Genomic DNA, 21,461 nt, shown 5'->3' on the forward strand with positions numbered 1-21,461 from the left:
GATGCTTTGAAAAACTGAAAGAAATCTAGTCAAAGTTGTTCCGTTTTTTTTTTAACAGCGATAACTGCTCTACGTCACAGGAATGAGCTGGGTTTGTGAAATAGCTGCCATGCTATGCCACAGATGAACTTTGTGAACCTGCTCAAAAACAAACTAATCTGAGAGTGGCTGCTCTTACAGTTTAAATATATGAATTTTAGTTGTTTTTTTTAGTTTATTTGAATATATATTTCAAAACATTATGAAGGCTCATATCAGATTTTACTCAGAATAAGTAAATTATAGAAACGTTTGTGTCGAATCGTCTCAAGAAAGGGAAACTAAACACTTGCACTAATTATAGGTGGTTTATGACAACTAGGAACTTAACTGTTTCTGAATAGTAAAAATCCATTGGAACTACCCACCAACACCAATTTATATGTCTGAAGTGGAAAGTGAGAACTTCTCTCTGAGCTCCAGGTGCCACGTAGATCTGAGATGTTCTACAAATACAAAAACTTGAGAAACCATACTGCTGCAATGTTAATAACACTTAGTATCATTGTTATTATCGCTATCGTTGCTCTCTGAAACAGATAAACTTTTATTTATTTTTTTATATTTCTGAGTGCCCACATTTCCCTCATCCAATCACTATCCCAACATCAGCCAAATAAATGAATTTTTATTTTGATATTTTATTTATTTTATACTGTATCACCCTAAAACTACAGGCTCTGAAGGTACTTAACCAAGCGATTTCAGGTTTTGAACTATATCCCGAACAACGCTTACTTAATTTCTCAATGAAAAAAAAACAAAATTTAAGAACCAACTGCTTTCGAAAATATATTCAATTATATTTTAAACAAATAATATCACAGCCAGCAAACGTCCATTTAAAGGCGACGAGGCAAACACCAACACAAGTAATATAATTCATGGCTCAGTTTCTCGTTTCCCAGCCGTCCTCGCTCGGCTTCGTCTCGGTTTATCCAGTGCCGTTCCTCCGTCATGACATCCTGTGCCCTGGCGGTAGATAGAGTGCCCTTTGCACCAGACACTGAGGGAGTCCACACAGCAGTGCCATTGTACTCCACAATTGTGGAAAAACCTCTTCCTCCGTTTTTTTTTTTTCTGTGTCCGCTACAGTTTTAGAGCAGTCATGGCATCCACAGCTATTGAGCTGCTGTTGACTGGACTGGAGGCTCTTCACTTGGTTCATCTGTCTTGGTCTTCATTCTCTCAACTTTTGGCCTCTGTTTGGCCAGCGTGCTGTAAATGGTCATGGCCTGAGAGTAGAAGAACAGGATGGAAAGTGTTACCAACATATTAGCAATAGCTTAGTAGGTGATATTTCATGATGAAAACATACCAAACAATAGGGGCGGGGGAGAGAAAAAAAAAAAAAAGGAAAATCATATGTATCGTGATTTTTCTTTTCTTTTCCCTAGAATCAATATTTTTGATTTATTTATTTTTTATTCAATGATTCACCTAAATATTATTGTTTATTCGCTACTGCTGACGGTGACTACATCATGTCCGTTTCCAGCAAAACAGAGCGAAAGCAGAAAATGCAGAAATGTTCTTCTTTACAAATGAAATAAATGTCAGACATGTGATGTGCATTCTTTTTAGAAAACAATTAGTTTTTACAAATGTCTCACGTGGGTGGCGATACTGCGATACATCAACCAATGTGTCCCTGAGCAAGACCCTTAACCCCTAGTTGCTCCAGAGGCGTGCGGCCTCTGACACATACAGTATATAGCAATTGTAAGTCGCTTTGGATTAAAGCGTCAGCTAAATGACTTGTAATGATATATCGTGTCCAGAAGTGTATTATTCAACTTTTCTTTTTGTTAAAGAAAGAAAAAGAAAATCCCAATACTCAATACTGCCGAATCGCAATACTTATGCAATTGCTATATATATAAATAAATAAAAATATCGCAATACAAATCGAATCGGCACCCGTGTATCGTGAAATAATCGAATCGAGACAAAAGCATTTCGTCCCAGGCCTACAATGACCGTAATTCCAAGATTCGTAACATATTTTGTGGACAAATTCATATTTAGAGGAAATCCCAAAGTCTATTAGTGGGCAGAAACCAGTATACCTGCGTGACCATTCCACTAATGTCACCAGTGTTGGAGGGCAGGAGCACAGTGTTGGACTCTTTGGCGAGGTTGGAGAAAGCAGAGACGTACTGTTCGGCAACACTCAGCGAGGCGGCAGCATTTCCGTTCTGTTAGGAACACAACCAACAATTCTGGTCACTGTGAAATACTCGGAAATGACGTTTTCTTTTTTGTCTTCAAATAACCCCGGATCATCTCTAAATCCTTTTTAATGACAAATGAAGCCGTGAAATCTACTTTGTACCTGTTCAGCCAGGGCATCTGACAGCAGACGAATAGCCTTGGATTTGGCTTCAGCTTTGGCTAACACAGCTTGGGCCTCACCTAGAGACGACACAGCACAGTATCAACAAAAGTCGATTTGTTTTGGATTTACAGTATATTGTAGGCTTTAAAGCTACTTTTTCCACATTCCCCTCGATTCACTTCTACTCAAATGTGCTTGCATGTTTGCTTTGTTTAAAGTCTGAGTCGGGAGATCCTCGTGTAGTGTTGTAACACAGTCTGCAAGCACGTAATTAAATGCTTTGTGGATTTTGTGTGATGACGGCCTAAGTCCTACATTAGCAAGACCTTCAATTACATAAGTGATTGCATGATTCATGCTTGTAACCGAGTCAATGGAAAATCCGAGTCGAAACAGTTTCTTTAAGTCAATAGTCAAATGCACGGACGCCCGGTTAGCTCAGTTGGCAGAGCGCGCGCCTACATGTAGAGGTTTATTCCTTGACGCAGAGGCCCATGGTTCGAATCCGACCTGCGGCGATGTCCAGCATTTCTTCCCCCTCTCTCTCTCTCTCTCTCTCCCCTTTCACATCTAAGCTGTCCCAGTGATTAAAGGCGGAAATGCCCAAAAAATAAAAAGTCAAATGCACCAACCGGCTGCTTTGTTGATCAGCTCAGCCTTCTCTCCCTCTGAAGCGAGGATTTGGGCTTGCTTGTGACCCTCTGCGATGTTGATGCCCGCTTCCCGTGTCCCCTCAGACTCCAGCACTGTGGCTCTCTTCCTGCGCTCAGCCTCCACCTACACAGGAAACAATCAAACAAGAAGGATGCCAAATATTTCTCCTCCAGCGAAAAAACTAAATAGTCCTAAAAGCACCCTGAGCCCATTTTCATAACCTCGAGGAACTATCAAGTGTAGTAGCAGTCTCCGATTGTCTTACTATTTATTATTAATCATACATACACGTGTATTGAAGGGAATGACTGGAAAAGTGGAAGGCCTTGAAGACCAGAGAAATCTGACTCCAATAACTTCTCTAAGTTCTAATTCCTGCGTACTCGTTGATGACCTATGTAACCAGAATACCGTGAATGATGTACAGAGACGATGGAGTAAAAATCAATCACTCTTACTGAACAGTATTTTAAGTATTACAAACGCATACGGGCTCAAGCAGGGACTACGTATCCCTAGCAACCAGACACTCAATACGGACACTCAAGCCTCCCAAGCTCTGAGCCCCGAATCTACCTGTCACTGTCCTCTTATCCTCTCCTCTTCGGGTGCTGTCTTCCCTGTTGTCGAGCAGAATGTGTGTGTGTGTGTGTGTGGCTATCTTCATCACAGCTGGATGTGCGTCTTCGGTCTAGTTTCACTTCCTCTTCTTGCTCTTCGTCACCTTTTTCCCTGCGCCTGAACGCACACACACATCGACCTAACAGCCATTTCCGGTTGTTTCACTTCTCTGTCTGGTACAAACACAGCCTCTGACAGGCAATCATATTTCTAAACTATGATAAACTATAGTCAAAAGATTAAAGCTAAACCATCCTGTGCAACGGAGTCATTCTTCCATGTACAGAGGACACAAGTGTGTTTCCCTTGGATATTGTAACCGTCTTATTTTTTAGCACGCACCTCTGTTGCAATGAGCACAAACACAGTAATTAATATGATTATAGTATATAACATTACTAAGGTTACCTGAAAACGAGGTGGTACTGCAAAGAGGATTGCTAAATGCAGTACCCCTGAATTATAGGGATGTCATGGTTATGTGTGTGTCTTACCTGCATCTGCATAGACTCTTTAACACGAGGTGGAACCTGTATATCTTTGATTTCATAACGCAGGCAGCGGATTCCCCACTCGTCTGACGCCTGGTTGATGGAGTGGACGATGTTGGAATTAAGGGACTCCCTTTCCTTGAAAACCGGAGAGGCAGCAGGTTTAAAAAGGTACATACCTGTATCATTATTTTGTTGCAATGTTTTGTTGCAAACCAAGCAGTGCAGATGTTTTTTTTCTTTTTTTCTTTTTTACCCTGAATACTTTATCCAGCGTGAGTTTGCCCAGTTCTGAACGCATTGTGGTTTGTGCAAGCTGAGTCACAGCATATTCTGGATCCTCTACACCATAACTAGCCTGGGGGGGGGGTGGAAAGAGAGAGAGAGAGACACACACACACACACACACACACACACACACACACACACACACACACACACACACACACACACACACACACACACACACACACACACACACACACACACACACACACATCAGTCTCTATGTGGATAATTTTATGTATAGGTATAATCCAACCAACTGGCGCCACCTGCTGGCAAAACAGAGAGCTTCTCTTTTGACCTTTTTCACAGCAGACATGTTGACATGTCATAGTAGGAAAAGCACAGGTGTATTCAAAACCATTAATGATGGCTGCATTCCACTTAGGAGAGGCCCTGGTATTGTGCATGCTGACTAACTGAAATAGCTTACTGGGACACTTGATGGAATTGAGCCATCGTTAAGGTTATCAATTTCACCTACTATGACAAGTCAAAATATCTGCTGTGAAAAAGGTCCATTACTACAAACCAGAGTTCATATAACAGATTTTTTTTTAACATCAATCAATTTAACAATCAATTTATAGTAGTGTAAAATAATTAAGTGTGAGGGTCTGACAGCAGTTTTGATGCATTTGTGTACATTGCTTAAATCAGTTTTCCAACAGTGAATGTAACTTTACCTACTGTAAAAAGTGCAAGTAATGTAAATAAATGTTTTTGTTTTAAACACTGTATTTTTCTGGGTTATGGTATAATAGATGGGAAAAAGGTGCAGTGAGTTAGTTATCAATAATAATAAATCAGGTGAATCAAAGGTTATGCGCAGCCCACTTTATGTTATCCCCTACATAACCAACCAGGCACTAGTAGTAACAGAATGTTGGCTTGTACTTTTGAATATATCGTCACCTATTCTTACCAGCATACCTTAAAAGGATCTAAGATTCTCAAAAAAAGGACTCCGTCGATTTGCAGAGTCACGTTATCTGTGTGAAGACAGAGAACATATCAGTTCATTCAGCCATGAAGATGGTTAATTCAACCGTTAATATGCACAAGTGTTTACTGTATGTCATTTGTTGCCTTCTCTTTTTCCAAAAATGGAAAATGAAAAAAAAAAAAAAAAAAAAACTTACCTAGGGAAACAGCTGACTGTTCAGGAACGTCAATAACAATCTCTTTAAGGCTTTGTACATAACGAATTTGGTCAAGCATGGGAATGAGGACGTTCAGTCCCTATAAGAAAGGACAAAGAGCGGAATAAATGGTAAGTGTTAGTTCTCTATTAGGGCTGCACAATATATCGTGTTTTTTATTGTTATTGTGATATCAACTGGCGCAATAAACACATTTCGAACGGCTGCAATGTCACGAAAGACATTTAGAGATTTTTTGTGTTAGTTGAAAGAAAATATCAGTAGAAAACTGCACTTTAAAATGTAACTGTCGGGTTTTTTTGTGGTGCCTTCCATATTCAATTAAATGTTGGATTTGTTCCATAAAAGATTGCTGGAAATGATTTGATTTTGTTTTAAATTCAACAAGCAACTTGTTATATTTAGCGGAATACTGAAAGCAGCAGAAATGCGCAGAACTTAGTACACTTTAATATCAGTTTTTATTTATTTATCGCAAGTAATATTGTTGATTGCATATTTCCCTCATATCGTGCAGCCGTATACTTTATTAATATATACATAGATGATCCTCGTATACAAACTTGTTGAAACGAAAATAATTACTGGCTCTAAGATCCGGTGAAAGCGACCCATCCTCTCGACCACCCAGGCCTCCTGCTGGGGCACAAACAGGACCACGGTGTTCATGGGTAAGCGGGAGGCCCATCGTTGTTGTGCTGGAGTCACCCACAGCCTGGGCACAGTCTGCTGAGAGTTCTGCAGAGACAGGAGACACACAGTGATGTACAAATCAGTTAGTCTGTCACAATAATACCCACTTTTACTATCTCCGAGAGCTCAATTTTGGTAACAGTGTCCAAGATCTTGTGAAGACTGCAACAGTGTTGCCAGATGTACCATAGTTATTGTATTTGTATGATCATGTTGGCCTCTGGACGACAACAATGTCAAAAGTGCCATAATGTACGATAATACTTGAACTTCCTCACTGAGGTAGCCTATACTGTGGTCAAATCGAGCCGTTTTAAATGCACCACTTAGCCCAGTTATTGATTTAATTAACTAATGGCCTTCATGCAGATTATGAACTCCATGAAATTCCAGTCGTGCTGTCTTGTACTTTAGTTTTGTAATAGCAGGCTATTACAAACATTGTCAGACTGATGGACTAATGGACACATACCCCCTTCCATGCGGCACATCAGTTTGCTTAAAAAAAAAATCAATGTTAGATTTGTAGGCGTGTCAGAAAAGTCGTTTTTAATATGTGTTTTGTAAAATTACACATTAAGCCTATTTTGTTCAATCATTTTTTTTTAAAATAAAACAATGTTAAGCCTCTATAACAATAGTTTAACATTTCCCATCTGGCAACGCTGTTGCCCGACTGTATGAATGGCTGAAACTGAAAGGTTGTGGGAAAACATCTGGTTGATGACGCCATCGCGTCATTCACGTAAATGCGTACCTGTTCGTGCTGCAGCTACAATGTTATTTCATCCGTACTAATAGTAGTGCAGTACGAAAACAAACAAAAGTTCAGATACAACATTATTTATATCTAGCATATGTGCGCATTATAATAGACCCATAAATAATATCTGTAAATACTGTCACAGCTGTTAAGGCGCTGATTACGAGGTACGTATGGGCCAAAAGCACGCACTGCAACCAGTTTAACAGGAACAGCACCCAGGTAACGTTGTCAGCTTATGTTATGGAGAAAGCTCTGTGTTTACTGATATAATATAGGAAGCTTAAATGTCAGGTGCTACCAGTTGAAATAACTGGCTAATGTAATGTAACGTTAACTTCACCGTATTGAGTTAGCAAGCAGCTAGCTAAGTAGCCAATCTATTTGTCAACTATAACGACAGCAAGACTGTTGGTGCATGATAAACAGTGTCCTTACCTTAAAAACGGCACCGCCGGCCCGACACAATGTCCGTAACATGTTTGGATAAAAGTAGTCAAATTTTGTAAAAAGTCACAGAAATGTGAAGGTGCATGTGTTAAAGCCAAGGGCTCAGAGACATGTCATTTTCTGGATAGGCTGTCTCCATTGCTTTCTGCGTCAGCCATTAAATGTTACAGTGCCCCCTACTGCTTCGGATGCTGCATTGCAGCTGAGTGTCCCAGTCATAGACGTAAATATCTATGGTCCCAGTGCCCTCTGACAATTTATTTTTAATATTATACTCCCAGAAACTACCGTATATGTTTTAAGGGACTGTATCAAAATAAACCTGACACTTGAGAATAAACGTTCCAAGCACTGTTATCATAGTAAACATGCCAGAGTTATATGTAGATTTTCTATTATTCATATTTTGCCATTTCAGATGCCATTTAATAACCATTTTCTCATCCATTATGATTTACAGGCTTGCTTTGTATAGACACGTGAGAAAGCCTGCCTTACAGGTAAGTCCATGAATTAATTATGCACAAAAGTATAGTGCTATAGTGAGTGTTTGTAATAAGTGTGTTTAGTGCATTTGTTTTTATTTGACTTTTTGTGTGGCATCATATGTCATTTAAATATCAAACAGAATTGCAGCATGACAGAGAGTATACATTGCAGGATTCAATTTTTTTCATTTGGCAGCAGTGTTAATGCTACAGGAAATAAATCATTGTGTTCTTGTTGTTTTTTAAATACAATTATTTTTTATAAAACACACTGAGATATTGTGTATACATTTAGCGCACACTGTATCACAGTTAGTTAGCATGCATTATTTATAAAACCTTGATAAGATGCACATGATTTTCTTTGTACATCTTGCCATTGGGCAGTAAACCCATGCAGTATTACCACTGTGCTATATCCAATGAGTAATTGTTTATTTCTATATTAGTAGCGTGGCAAAGTGTTTAAATGTGAAGCTTCAACTCATGATCAATTTTACAACAGACCATGTACAGAAGACTTTTCAGCTGGCGAGTCTAGTGCAACACCATGAACTATGTGTCTGTAAAATACAAGTTGAAGTTTCCATCAATGCACAGTTGTTGAGAGTTTGATGGGAATGAATTGGTATGGGTTGGTTATAATGTGTTGGTCTGTAGCTTCTCTGCTGTACCAAGAGGCAGCAACGCCCCCATGTGGCTACAGCCTGAGTATGCATGCCGTGCTACTCTGGGCCAATACAGTAGGTTTGCTGAGACATATTTATCAAGAGAGTGTGTACTTTCTCAGCAAATCCACCCTTCACAGTTTATTATTATTTTACAGACGCATACCTTAAGAACTGCTGTGTAAAAATCACATTCTTTTACCACTCTCATGCCTTGTTTAGTAAAATACATAAGACCCGCCAAGTCCGATACTTATATTTACCTGTGTCAAATAAAAATGTATTGACACATTGAAATAACAGCTGCTATTTAATCCGACATCTTAATCTTGTGAGGTACTTGATCCAATATGAAAGGTCCTGAGATACTGTCTTGTCTATCTGTGTATTTTGCTAACCCTGGTGTCAGAACAGAGTGGTGCAGAGCCCGGCTGTCATTAAGGAGAGCATCGCTGCTATGCTAGCAGGCTGAGTTGGACAAAACAGCAGAGTTCAGTAAACACCTGTGCATTTTCCTACTGTGACAAGTCAAAATGTCTGCTGGGGAAAAGGCCTATTGTGGCAAAGCAGCCATGACTTTGATGAGTGGTAGCAGGGCCCACTTTGTAATGAGGGAGTAGCAAGCCGATGGGGCAGTAGCACAGCGTAGTGGACGGTTTGACCCTGTCCTGAATGGAAGATGGGTTTGAGCCATTCACAGCACTGTAGGCAAGTACCAATGTCTTGAATGGGACAGGAAGGTACATCACATAAGGAGAAGCAGGTATTTAGACAAAGGGAAAAGATACCAATACTACTTTCTTTGTCTGATGAAGCTGCCGCTTCAAATAACAAGTGACGACTTCTTCTTCAACACTAGTGCTCTAGTGCTACTGAGCCTGATGGTGTCATGGCTGCTTAACTGTTTTAAAAAAAGGTCTCTTAACCCTAGTTTGCAAAAAACTTAGCCCAAAACGGTTTACTAACACCATAGGTTAAAATAGTTGGATACTCAATTAGATTAAAGTCAGTTGGTTCAATGACTAACCTGGGAAGCCCCGCCCCTTTGTTTTCCAGGACCCGGTGCTGTTTACAGGCTCCATGAGGAAGAACTTGGACCCTTTCAACCATCACACTGATGAAGACCTGTGGAAGGCTCTGGAGGAGGCTAGTATCCAATCGGCACACTCCAAAAGTTGAGTTTCTAGCTACTGTTGGTGCGTGTGTCAGGCAAACTCACTCCGTGTTCCCTGCAGGTGCAGCTGAAGTCTGTGGTGGAGGAGCTGCCGGGGAAGTTGGAGACGGTTCTGGCCGAGGCCGAGTCGGGCTCCAACTTCAGCGTTGGCCAGAGGCAGCTGGTGTGTCTGGCCAGAGCCATCCTCAGGAAGAACCGCATCCTCTCCCTCGACGAGGCCACAGCCAACGTGGACCCCAGGTACTGCTGACACAACTCACCTCAGCGGCAGTATTTGCAGAGAGCACCCCATCACCCCTGGCCGTACCCCAGCAGAAGCCGTTGCTTCACTGCTGTTGGCCCCGATGGACAACCATGAACTTCAACTGATTTAATGAGAACACACTGACGTTCAATATCTGGGTTTAAAGGAGAGAGAATAGATGATTGTTGGGGATGTGACAAGACCTGATACTACTTTTGTCTAGACTGCGAAAAATAAGTTACAGTACACAATCTGTGATCTTATTGTTGTAATATTTAAAAGCTGACCAGCGCAGTGACACTGGGCTGAACTACTTAGACAAGTAAACAACTGACGCCAGCTTCCGGCTCTCTCTCTCTCTCTCTCTCTCTCTCTCTCTCTCTCTGTCAAACCCTCAATCTGGTATAGTGTATCGATAAAAGTCATACTATGTTGAAAAAAGTGATTAAAAAAAGTCATAGTATGTCGAAAAAATAATACAAAAGTCATACTAAAGTATGTCAAACAGTCATGAAAAGTCATAGTATAGTACGTCAAAAAAGTAAAAAAAAAAAAGTCATGGTATAGTACGGTATGTTCAAAAAAGTGATATAAAGTCATGGTATAGTATGTTGAAAAAAATTATAACAAATGATAGTATATACAGTTGTGTTCAGAATAATAGCAGTGTGTTTAAAAAAAGTGAATAATGCTAAAAATCCTTAGAATAGCTTTTAAATCCATAACATCATTGCATTGGGAACACTGCACATTCAATTCCAAATCAAAACATGACCAAAATTGATCAGGTTTGTGTTATACCTTTACAGAAAGTGAAGAAAAAGGAATATTAGGCTGTTCAAAACAGCTGTTCTTTACAAACTCAAACATTTACTGTATTACTGCCCCTTATTTCACAAAATCATATTATACAAAGTAAATAGATATGCAAATACAGCATACAATCTTTCGGTCTTACAATAATTTACAACAATACAATAATATACAACATACCTTTAAATTACAAATTACAATCCTATGTTTCAGTTTATTCTTTTCTGTATTGATCAATTAATAATGTATTTAATCTATTTTTTAACTGAATGATATTATGGCTCTGTTTCAGAATCAGAATCAGAAATACTTTAATAATCCCAGGGGGAAATTATTTTTGTTACCACTCCAGGTATACAAACAACATATACAAACAACATATATTATCCAGACTTTTAACATATATAATAAAAACAAATATACAGTAATAATAAATAAAATATGAAATGTACAGTGTTAATGTTAATGTGCAAATAGTGCAATAGAAAGAGAAAATGATTGTCTATGTTGAGATGATTATAGTGCAATAAAAAAGAGAAGTGAATTGTCTATGATTGAGATGAGATGGTTACAGAGAGGGGGTGTGTGACTCTCTGAGGGAGGTGTTGTAGAGTTTAATGACCACAGGCAGGAACGACTTCCTGTGGCGCTCTGTGGTGCATCTGGGTGAGAGGAGTCTTCTGCTGAAGGTGCTCCTCTGCTGGGCCAGTGTGTCGTAGAGAGGGTGTGAGACATTATCCAAGATGGACTGAAGCCTGGACAGCATCCTCCTCTCAGCCACGGTCGTCAATGTGTCCAGCTCCTCCCCCACGACATCACCAGCCCTCCTGATCAGTTTGTTCAGTCTGTTGGTGTCAGCGACCTTCATCCCACTGCCCCAGCATGTGACAGCGAAGAAGATAGCGCTGGCCACGACAGACTGATAGAACATCCTCAGCATCGTCCGGCAGATGTTAAAGGACCTCAGCCTCCTCAGGAAAAAGAGTCGACTTTGGCCCTTTTTGTAGACAGCCTCGGCGTGTCTAGTCCAGTCCAGTTTATTGTTTAAGTACACCCCCAGGTACTTGTACTCCTCAACAGTGTCCACAGGGACCCCCCTGGATGGAAACAGGGGTCCCAGATGATTTCGCCCTCCTCAGATGTTTGATATCATTGGTCAGTCCATTCCATAAGGTCACCCTTTTGCTGAGTATTTCAGTGTGAAATGCACTATAACCAGCTTGCACAACATTTGCTTCCTTCCTTCCTTAAATATAGGCCATAATTGACACCTGTTTCTTCACAGAATCAATCACCTCACTAATTGAACACAACACTGCTATTATTTTGAACATGCCCCTTTCAATTACAGATTCAATTACACAGAATGAGCAGCATGCATGTCATGACTGTTGGGTCTGTTGGTTTTCTATGACTCTACAACACTTACTAGTAAATTATTTGCCATGTAGAAATATCACTTCTACCAAAAAAATTAGATTTATGAGGTTAGTGATGTTGGACTGCTATTGTTGTGAACACAACTGTATATAGTATGTCAATTATTATTTATTTTTTAAAGTCATACTGTAGCATAGTCAAGTTGAGAGAAAGCACCGTACTCACCATCGCTCATCGTCTCAACACCATCACAGACAGCGACACAATACTGGTGAGTTGTCTTACTCATAGATTCTACATTTTTTAAAGCATGGGGTTTACACTCAAGATGTTTGCAACTGTTGATCCCTTGTGGAGAATTTCTATTGTTGCAGCAGTACAACAGAAATAAATACAGGCAGAAAAGCAATAGCTGCTTCCTGATTGATACCTCTCATTACTGTACATTAAATATGGACCTAGGGCCGCGAGTCACTTAGTTTAGCATAAAGACTGAAAGCAGGGGGAAAATTCTCACACCTACCGATTTTTTATAACTGCTGAAAATTATGTGTCTCTGGGTTCTAGATGCAGGGAGAATTCATGCTTATAGAGATTCATATGGCATCTTTTATAAAACGGTGCAGCAGACTGGCAAGCAGGAGGCAGCAGCTCTACTAGAGGCAGCTAAACAGGTGAGTTTTTCCCTCTTACTTTCTTTAGATGCATTTTAAAGTATGAAAAAGTTTTATCTTAAGTGAATCTAACTTTGCAAAACATGTTTCTTCAGGTTTACAACAGCAGAAGCCATCGTAGCATAGCAAACGGAGATGCAGTAACAGCAGACGGTAACTCTGTTATCTTTGAGACAGCTCTCTGAGCTCAGGGAGGCTCTGACTAGAGAGTCAGAACCTGGGCTCGTACTGCGCCCCTCCAGCCTCTGGTGACAGCACCCAGGGGCTGATAGAAGGGCCTCATCCACTCCAGCTGCTGAGGACACAGGATCTGAAGAGGCTCAGTGGGGCCGTGAATGGCTGAGCCAAATATACGCACATTATGCTCTTGTTTTCGCCAAGCCGGAGATCACTACTGTAACACTGTTGAAATAAATCACTATTTCTTTTCAATGCTTCATATTTATCTTATGTTATTTACTGCTCAGTATACTGATGCCTTGGAGAAATTGCTTGTAAATGGCTGCATAATCCTTACAAAATTGTTTGTGCCTTATTTTATGTTTATACACGCTAATTTAGCCAATGATAGTGTGTAGATTTATCCACCGTTGCCATTTTTTTAAATACAGGAAACATTATTGCACATGATTTCGTACCAGATCTAAGGAATCACACAGCAGCATCCATTTCTGTAATCTCGACCAATGTTTTGTACAGCCTTTAGATTCTTGGTAGTAAATGTTCATACAGGGAGGAAGCTCAGGTGGCAATCTTAACACCTCTTCTACAAGTGGTGAATTAATTTTGGTTACAATTAGTTGACACTTTGTTTTGTTGGTCCTTACCATTTCAAATGCATCATGACTATCTGACATGTTAATACTTGTTTCAACTGCTGCATAAACACCTACACATCTTACTTTGGTGATTTCCTTGGGGTCAACATATACACTTTAACCACCGCTCTAACTATATTTACACAGAATAGAATATGTCATTTCGTATGGCATTTGTTTTATTTACTTACAGTTTTACCAGTACATCAGAAGCACCTTAGTCCTTTCACCAATCTCTTGCAAAGAAAAGTGTCTTTGTTCTGCAGAGCTTTAATAAGAAAGTTTATTCACACCAGTTGAATTCTGAAAGAATCCTCACAGTCAAACATGATATCCTGAACACATTTCTTCTCATCAGCTCCTGTAATCCTTTCAGCAGATTTCTAAGTGACAGTTCCATGTTTGTTAGCTCCCATGGAATCGCAGGACGAACAGCCTTTCATTTCCAAGCATGACTCTCCCCTCAAACCACACGTCCAGTAAACGGATAATCTCCTCTGGTGAGAAAAGGAAAACATAATACTTGTTATCCAGAGTGTTTCCTGCACTGAAAATAATTGCCCAGGCATCAGGTAACTCACCTGGATCGTTGTCCGCTATAGTAATGAGGTAGAATAACCCTTTGCTGGAGAGCAACTGTGCTACCACAGACAGAAACGTGTCGGTCACCTCTCCTCCTCGGCCCAGGCAGCCTCTATACCCGTGCTGCCGACCTGAAAGAAAAGCACACATTGATCAAATGCTCCTCATCTCTGCACTGAAGGTGGTGCTGTACAGAGCCTCGCCACCTCTTCTGAAGGTGTGACCACATAGGGAGGGTTGAAGAGAAGGACGTCCACTTTTCCACTTAAGCGGGGCAGGAGACACTCTGCCTAAAGAATAAAAAGGAAGGAAAGGAAAACCACCTATACAATTCAGAAACTTGCACTCGAAGCATGTGAATACCTGAAATGTGAATGTAAACTTACATTCCCCAGTGATGTGTTGACAGGCTGCAGTGAAACATTGTTACAGGGAGCTATAGAGCTGAAGGTCCAACCACTGATGTCAACCAATAGGAAAGAGTCCTCCGCCCTCTCGTAAACTTCTCGGAGGTGTCCTCTTCCTGCACGGGAGGAAACAAGTGACTGTAGTGGTGTGGGATAACCATGGGCACTATCCGCTCACCATAACCCGGACACACAAATAAACACACGGTTCCTGTGTCCCGTTGCTAACTCACAGCTAGCTTATGCTAACGTCTGTACAGTTGGTACTTTGGCTGTTTGGGGCGAATAAACAAACGACCCCGCGGTCACATCACACCGGAATGATGCTAGGCGAAAAGTATGCATCGCTGTGAGAAGGAATATGGCGTTTTATATTGGTTTTGTTTGTGTTTCGGCAAATAGACGGTTGCAGGTGGACTGGTGTTTACATGGTCCGTGGGAGCTGGAAGTCCACAGGTTTGTCTTTGCACTTGTATTCATGAACATTTCCACATTCCAGTGCTAATGCAAACTATAAATATAACTATACATGACATAACAGTTGATTATTGTTGTATGCGTTTTACTTTGACTGTCAGCTGTGTCGCGACTGCAGTGCAGCCTCAATGGATGCCATCTGGGAAGAAGTAGAGGAACCTTCTACAGACCCATAGATATATATACTGACTCAGTATATATATATATATATATATATATATATATATATATATATATATATATATATATGCTACAGACCAAGTGAAGGAACATCTTCTCTGTGCTGAAGCTCTGAGGTAGGACATGCTTTCTCTCAGGATGAACAGCTGCTGTGTTTAATGTTGAGGGATTGAGTTCATTTACTCATATATATATATATATATATATATATATATATATATATATATATATATATATATATATATCTGGAGTAACTGAGACACTGTTTGTGGAAATTACCTCAAACGAAATGTTAATGAGAAAAGACTTGATGGCTCACATGGTTGTGTTGTTAGGTCAATGGTTAAGTGTTTGCATGGGTTTAATTCCTGCTTGAGGTATTTTCAGTGGCAGAACTGTCACCTTCTGTATGTTAGACCCAGGTGTTGTAGTGTTGTGTATAATGCTGAAGAAGTCTAATAGGACTATGTAGTGATAGAGCAGAGTGTAAACTGCTGTCTTCCCTGTGGTACGTCTTCTAAAACCCGCTGGTCAGGTGGCTGCTTTGGTGTTGGGAAGGTTGTAGTTTGAAGCCCTCGGCAGGTCTGTCGGGTTTAAAAGAGTAAACGCGCAAAGCAATGTGTGAAATGTTGCAGAGAATTTGTGCTGAAGCTGAATGTTCTGTCAGCTCATGGCAGCGTTAGTTTTAGAGTTGGTGGTAAGCTGTCAGAGAAGACGTGTGAGTGTGGTAGGCTTGGTGGTGTAGTGCTGCTGTTAGTTGTCATAAATCTCTGAGAACGTTTAGCTGGTTCCATCTTCTCCACTCAGATGGGTTTTGAATTTGACATTTTGTAGACAAAACAGTGAAAATAATGCAGCCGAGTGTGAAAGTAGATTGGAGTTCTGTGTGGTACCTTCATCGCTTAATATTGTTCTCCTCCCGCACCTCAGCTTCATGCATCCCTGAACACACACATTGCATTTTTTAACGCCTGTATGGTGTAGAAATAAAATTAGAAATACTTGTAGAATTTGTACAATATATGTAGGCTATATAAAATCATTTATTTAAATTGTGAAAGTGCCACACAATTGTTTGTGAAGGCTGAAACAGTTTTAAACCCACACCACTTTGCTGGTAATTTTTGCCATAAACGACCCAGAGCACTGAATATCAGGCAGTCAGCTGTAGGAGAGGTTGATGTTAGCCAGCAGTAACTAAACAGCTTTGGACAGGCGCTTCCCTCCAGCATGGATTAAAAACTCACAGGTCAAACACTGACCCCGGAACAATTTCTAAGAAAACGAACCGTTGTTGATGTCAGCAGATGTGTTTTCTTGTTGGAAATGTGATGGTGACGGGTTGTTGTACGTGGGTTTTGGCAGGCGGCTGCTGTTTTCACTTCCTGCGTACCGGCACTGAATCTTTAGTGGTACTGAGTATCGGACCGCACCGGCCTTCTCCCCCCCCCCCCGGTTGCAGCCATAATATTAATATGTATCACACAATTTCATTTGTTAAGGTCTTTGTGTCAGCTGGATTGCAATGCAGCTGCATGTAGTTGACCTTAGGGTGCAGCTCAGACACTAAATGATGTTAACAAACACTGCCTGTCCTCTGCATGTGAGCTCCAGTTCTCAGCACTTCCACTTAAGGAAAAGAAATGGACACAAATGTATTGAAGCAGAATAATCCAATAAACTCTTGTTTTCTCTTGTTTTCTCCCCAGATGAGTGCAGAGTTTCCAGACCACAACGGAGAAGTTCCTTCACTCCATTCATGCCCTCTTCATACTGTACTAACAGTATACTCATAGTATTGTATGTCATGATGTTTGTGCGTAAAAAAGGGATAAAAAAAGTAATTGTATAGTATGTCGAAAAAGTGATTAAAAAGCCATAATATAGTACGTTGAAAAAAGGCATAAAACATAGTATAGTATGTTGAAAAAAGTGATAAAAAAATCCATAGTATAGTGTGTTGAAAAAAAGTGATAAAAAGCCATATTATAGTACGTTGAAAAAAGGCATAAAACATAGTATAGTATGTTGAAAAAAGTGATAAAAAAATCCATAGTATAGTAGGTCGAAAAAAGTAATACAAAAATTCATGATATAGTATGTACTCATAAAAAAGTAAGTAATAGTAGTAGTAGTATGTGTTATGTCAAAAAAAATTCATGTAAAAGTCATACAAAATGTCTAAAAGTGTTGTTATACAGTTAAACTGCATTACATAAAAGTGGATGTACATTTTTTGGGTGTAAAACCTTTAAATAAATTGTCTGTCGGGATGATTGAACCCATGACCTGCGTTTCCTCAAACCAGAGTTCTATCACACTGAGCTAACTCCTCCAATACTAAAAGGCTTTTCTGTAATTTCGTGCTGGGAGGTTGGTTGGGTGGCACTGAGAGTGTGCAATAATAGTCTCGACCAAGCGCGTTGTCATGTTCAAGACCTGCTCGCTGCCAGTGTATGTGCAAACACTTAGATAGGACACACGTAGGAAGAGACAAATGAAAAGTGTGAACAACAAAATAATAGTACCAACAGCTGATACGTCAACATCAGGGATAGCTCACTGAGATAAGCTACTAACTCAACAATCTGAGGTTGAAGGATCAAATCCATGTTTGTCTTGACAGTTTTTCAACTCTGAAATGTGAACAATAAATACAACTTCCAACCAGTCTGGAGTATCAGATCAGATAGCTCAGTGTGATAAAGCACTGATTAGAAAAACACAAGGTTGTGAGTTCAATACTTGTGAGGAGCTCACCTTATGATGAGGTCAAACACCCAGGAATACAAGGTCCTTCACCCAGGAGTCTGGGGTTCTTGTCCCATGTGTCATGGAAAAGTACTTTGCAAAACTCAACTGTCTGAGTCTCCATAAAGATGACGAGGACAGTTGGGATTAGGAAAGTACTTAACCATGACAGGTGGGACACGAACCCCAGTCTCCTGGGTGAAAGCCCCGTGTTGTCTTTATGACACTTAGAGAAAAAAATTCATTGTTGCAGTTGGCAAAAGGTTAGGTGCGCACAACCCCTTCGGGGTTGTGCGCACCTTTTAAGACAGTTGGGGAAACCCTGGTGGCAGTCGGGGTACTTTACTACTCCCTGACTGCTACCAGGATTTCTTCAGCTGCTGGTGGGCAGCATCCCTACGGTAGGCACCACCCCTTCGGGGTGGTGCCTACCTTACCTTGCGCACATCCTGCCGGGGCACGCTGGACGTGAACCCGGGTCTCCTGGGTGAAGGGCTGATGCTTATTCGACTCTGCCGCCACCTCAGCCGCCACCTCCAGCAACTACAGTACGCAGTTAAGACGAACTTTTGGGTTTAGGAAAGAAAGAAATTTTCTGTGAAATGCAGGATACAAACCCTGGTCAGTCAGGGTGATTGAACCCATGACCTGTGTGTCCTCTAAACAGTGTTCCATCACACTGAGCTATCTGATCTGATACTCTGCCCTGGTTGGAAGTTGTATTTGTTGTTCACATTTAGCAGCATATAAAACATCTTAAAAAGCAGTCAAATAACATGTTTGAAGAAGATTATGCATTTTTGCATTTAGTACTTTGAATACATCAAATACATTTTCCTGGTTGTACATACTTTTATTCAGGTAACATTTCCAATGCAGGACCTTTATCTGTAACAGAGTATTTCTACAGTATGGTATTATAGTTCTGCTAAGTAAAGTAGTGTCTGATAGTTAAACATTACATATCTAAAATTAAACTATAACAAATATAAGAAAATAATACATATTAACAATATAATAAATTAATATAAATGGTCTTCAATAAAAGTTAGCATATTCAAACTATTCATTTGTACAGTCTGCCTTTATAAAAGTATTTTGTTTTGTTTGAGGAGACTGATGTGTAAACACCATACATGAAGGGGTGAAGGTACGTCATCGTGACGTAGGTTTTATACAAGGAAGTGGATGTGAGTGTGCTGGCTAACACATTCTGGCTAGCTACGTAGCTTTAATTTACAGCTTTTACGCAGCATGTTAGCGGCACTTCTAGCGGTAAATCTGACTCAAGCGTTTAAACAGCAACACCGTGTAAAAGTCTACCAACAACACACAACTCGTTACGTCACTTACTAAATGGTGAGCCAGGAGCACGTGCAGGTGGATAGCGAGTCTGGTAACTGAAGAGAACATGTCTGCAAGTTATCCCCATAGACTGTATATAAGAAGGTTATCCCCACCACTTTACTGGCACGCAGGAAGAGGAGACTTCCGAGAAGTTTACAAGCCGGCGGAGGACTCTTTCCTATTGGTTGACGCCCTGGAGAAAGACGCAGATAGGCTGCAGCTGATGACGTCAGGCACAGCTCCGACCTGCCGAGGGCTTCAAACTTCAACCTAACAAACATGGAACGGTCACTTAGAAATCTGCTGAAAGGATTACAGGAGCTGATGAGAAGAAATGTGTTCAGGATATCATGTTTGACTGTCTGAGGATTCTTTCAGAATTCAACTGGTGTGAATAAACTTTCTTATTAAAGCTCTGCAGAACAAAGACACTTTTCTTTGCAAGAGATTGGTGAAAGGACTAAGGTGCTTCTGATGTACTGGTAAAACTGTAAGTAAATAAAACAAATGCCATACGAAATGACATATTCTATTCTGTGTAAATATAGTTAGAGCGGTGGTTAAAGTGTATATGTTGACCCCAAGGAAATCACCAAAGTAAGATGTGTAGGTGTTTATGCAGCAGTTGAAACAACAGACAAAGTATTAACATGTCAGATAGTCATGATGCATTTGAAATGCTAAGAACCAACAAAACAAAGTGTCAAATAACTTTATATGTGGTTTTAGGGGAGAGTCATGCTTAGTAATGAGAGGCTGTCAGTCCTGTGCTTCCATTGGAGCTAACAAACATGGAACTGTCACTTAGAAATCTGCTGAAAGGATTCCAGGAAGGACATTGTTTTTGCAGGATATCATTTGGGACTGATTGGAAACTACTGTATTGTCTGCAAGGACAAATGTTTACTGCAGAGGAAAACTGAAAGAAAATTTGTACTTAAGTACAGTACCTGAGTAAATTTACTTAGTTACATTCCAGCCCTGCATGGTGATCAGTAGGCCTTGGATGGGAGACTGCCTGGTAATACCAGGTGCTGGAAGCTTGTACACTTCTCTTTACAAACACCTGCTGCTGCTTCTCTGGAGACAGAGCTTTGAAAATGTTTAAAAATGATCTACAAGTGAGGCAAAATAAAAGAGTAAAATAGTTTATTGTATCAGTAAAGATAACAGAAGGCACACATACAGTATCTGAGGGCAGACATCACACCAGTGTCAGCATCTTTCTCCAGCCTCCACATACACCACCTCCTCCACTTAAACCACCATGTGATCATATAGCAAAACATACCATTACAAACATTTCTTTCTGCAGGACCCAAAGGCTGGAAGTCGTCCATCTTGGAGAGGCTGGAGTTGATGCAATACATTAGCAGGCTAAGCTCAACTCTGCAGCTCATAGTACAACGTCAAGCAAATGCAGCCTTTTGCAAAAATATATTCATATATAATTATACACATTTTCTAGACACTGAAGCAAATCAACTATACAAAATGCAGAAAACTATCTCAGTACAATAACTGGGGAGTCGGTTTTAAGAAAGTCCATGCTTATTATTATTATTAGCATTGTAGTGGCAGTATTACAGAAAAATAGTAGCAGTACCTTTGTCATAAAATAGTTTAGGAAAAATTACAAGTCAATATAATGCCAAAAATATTAGCTTTGAAAACAAGAAAAAAAGTACACAAAAGACATTTCAATATACATGTTTATAGGAGGACTACAACATCTGGAAAATACAAGTGTGTCCCTTTCAAGCAGTATAAGGTTTACCCAAAATCACAATTAGAAGTAAATCAGTTAAGGAGTGCCCATGGTTTTGAGATGTTTTTTGGTTGAAATACAGATCCCAGAGTTCACATACGCTACGCCATGCTACAAAACTACAACCGAGCAGGTTGTAGGGTCCCTGCGACGAGGAGAAATATTAAATATTGAGAAAAAAAACGCTGTGAGC

General features: G+C 40.2%; 3 protein-coding genes, 1 long non-coding RNA gene and 1 pseudogene across 7 annotated transcripts in view; 2 read left to right on the forward strand and 3 right to left on the reverse strand.

Moving 5' to 3' along the window:
* Positions 1-669: 669 nt before the first annotated feature.
* Positions 670-7,670, reverse strand: LOC116044692 (stomatin-like protein 2, mitochondrial). The gene is made up of 10 exons (XM_031292103.2): positions 7,486-7,670; positions 6,177-6,329; positions 5,571-5,670; positions 5,362-5,420; positions 4,400-4,501; positions 4,147-4,281; positions 3,010-3,154; positions 2,375-2,454; positions 2,109-2,237; positions 670-1,274 (listed from the first exon to the last, which is right to left on the reverse strand). Exons 1-10 carry the CDS (start codon positions 7,525-7,527, stop codon positions 1,161-1,163), a joined length of 1,059 nt encoding a protein of 352 aa, XP_031147963.1. The 5' UTR covers positions 7,528-7,670; the 3' UTR covers positions 670-1,160.
* Positions 7,016-13,816, forward strand: LOC116044694 (multidrug resistance-associated protein 4-like). Of its 2 annotated transcripts, XM_035998723.1 has the most exons (6): positions 7,016-7,269; positions 7,958-7,997; positions 9,710-9,799; positions 9,889-10,067; positions 12,832-12,938; positions 13,034-13,816. In XM_035998723.1, exons 3-5 carry the CDS (start codon positions 9,734-9,736, stop codon positions 12,854-12,856), a joined length of 270 nt encoding a protein of 89 aa, XP_035854616.1. In that variant the 5' UTR covers positions 7,016-7,269; positions 7,958-7,997; positions 9,710-9,733; the 3' UTR covers positions 12,857-12,938; positions 13,034-13,816. The 2 variants fall into 2 exon arrangements, with proteins under 2 accessions (XP_035854616.1, XP_031147964.1); XM_031292104.2 differs by lacking the exon at positions 7,016-7,269 and having other exon boundaries at positions 7,742-7,997.
* A 111-nt stretch (positions 13,817-13,927) lies between these two features.
* Positions 13,928-19,735, reverse strand: LOC116044693 (annotated as a pseudogene).
* Positions 17,389-19,961, forward strand: LOC118494479. The gene is made up of 2 exons (XR_004896632.1): positions 17,389-17,995; positions 18,029-19,961. It is a non-coding gene; the product is annotated as an uncharacterized LOC118494479 (long non-coding RNA).
* A 671-nt stretch (positions 19,962-20,632) lies between these two features.
* Positions 20,633-21,461, reverse strand: part of LOC116044690 (ETS translocation variant 5-like) — a 13,641-nt gene continuing 12,812 nt past the window's right edge. For all 3 annotated transcript variants that reach the window (XM_031292101.2, XM_031292100.2, XM_035998720.1), the window contains exon 13: positions 20,633-21,461. This exon is cut by the window's right edge and continues 769 nt beyond it. The gene's annotated coding sequence lies outside the window, so the exon portion shown is untranslated.

Source organism: Sander lucioperca, chromosome 24 (assembly GCF_008315115.2).
Source record: "Sander lucioperca isolate FBNREF2018 chromosome 24, SLUC_FBN_1.2, whole genome shotgun sequence".
NCBI classification, from domain to species: Eukaryota; Metazoa; Chordata; class Actinopteri; order Perciformes; family Percidae; genus Sander; species Sander lucioperca.

Excerpts from the sequence above, each read along its gene's own strand:
- LOC116044694 (XM_031292104.2), top strand. The coding sequence starts at position 7,866 with ATGCCAGAGTTATATGTAGATTTTCTATTATTCATATTTTGCCATTTC. Across the intron at positions 7,998-9,709 it reads TGAGAAAGCCTGCCTTACAG|GACCCGGTGCTGTTTACAGG; the intron begins GTAAGTCCATGA and ends TTTGTTTTCCAG. Across the intron at positions 9,800-9,888 it reads TGTGGAAGGCTCTGGAGGAG|GTGCAGCTGAAGTCTGTGGT; the intron begins GCTAGTATCCAA and ends TGTTCCCTGCAG.
- LOC116044692 (XM_031292103.2), bottom strand. The coding sequence starts at position 7,527 with ATGTTACGGACATTGTGTCGGGCCGGCGGTGCCGTTTTTAAG. Across the intron at positions 4,282-4,399 it reads CGCTGGATAAAGTATTCAGG|GAAAGGGAGTCCCTTAATTC; the intron begins GTAAAAAAGAAA and ends CCGGTTTTCAAG. Across the intron at positions 3,155-4,146 it reads AAGAGTCTATGCAGATGCAG|GTGGAGGCTGAGCGCAGGAA; the intron begins GTAAGACACACA and ends TTTCCTGTGTAG.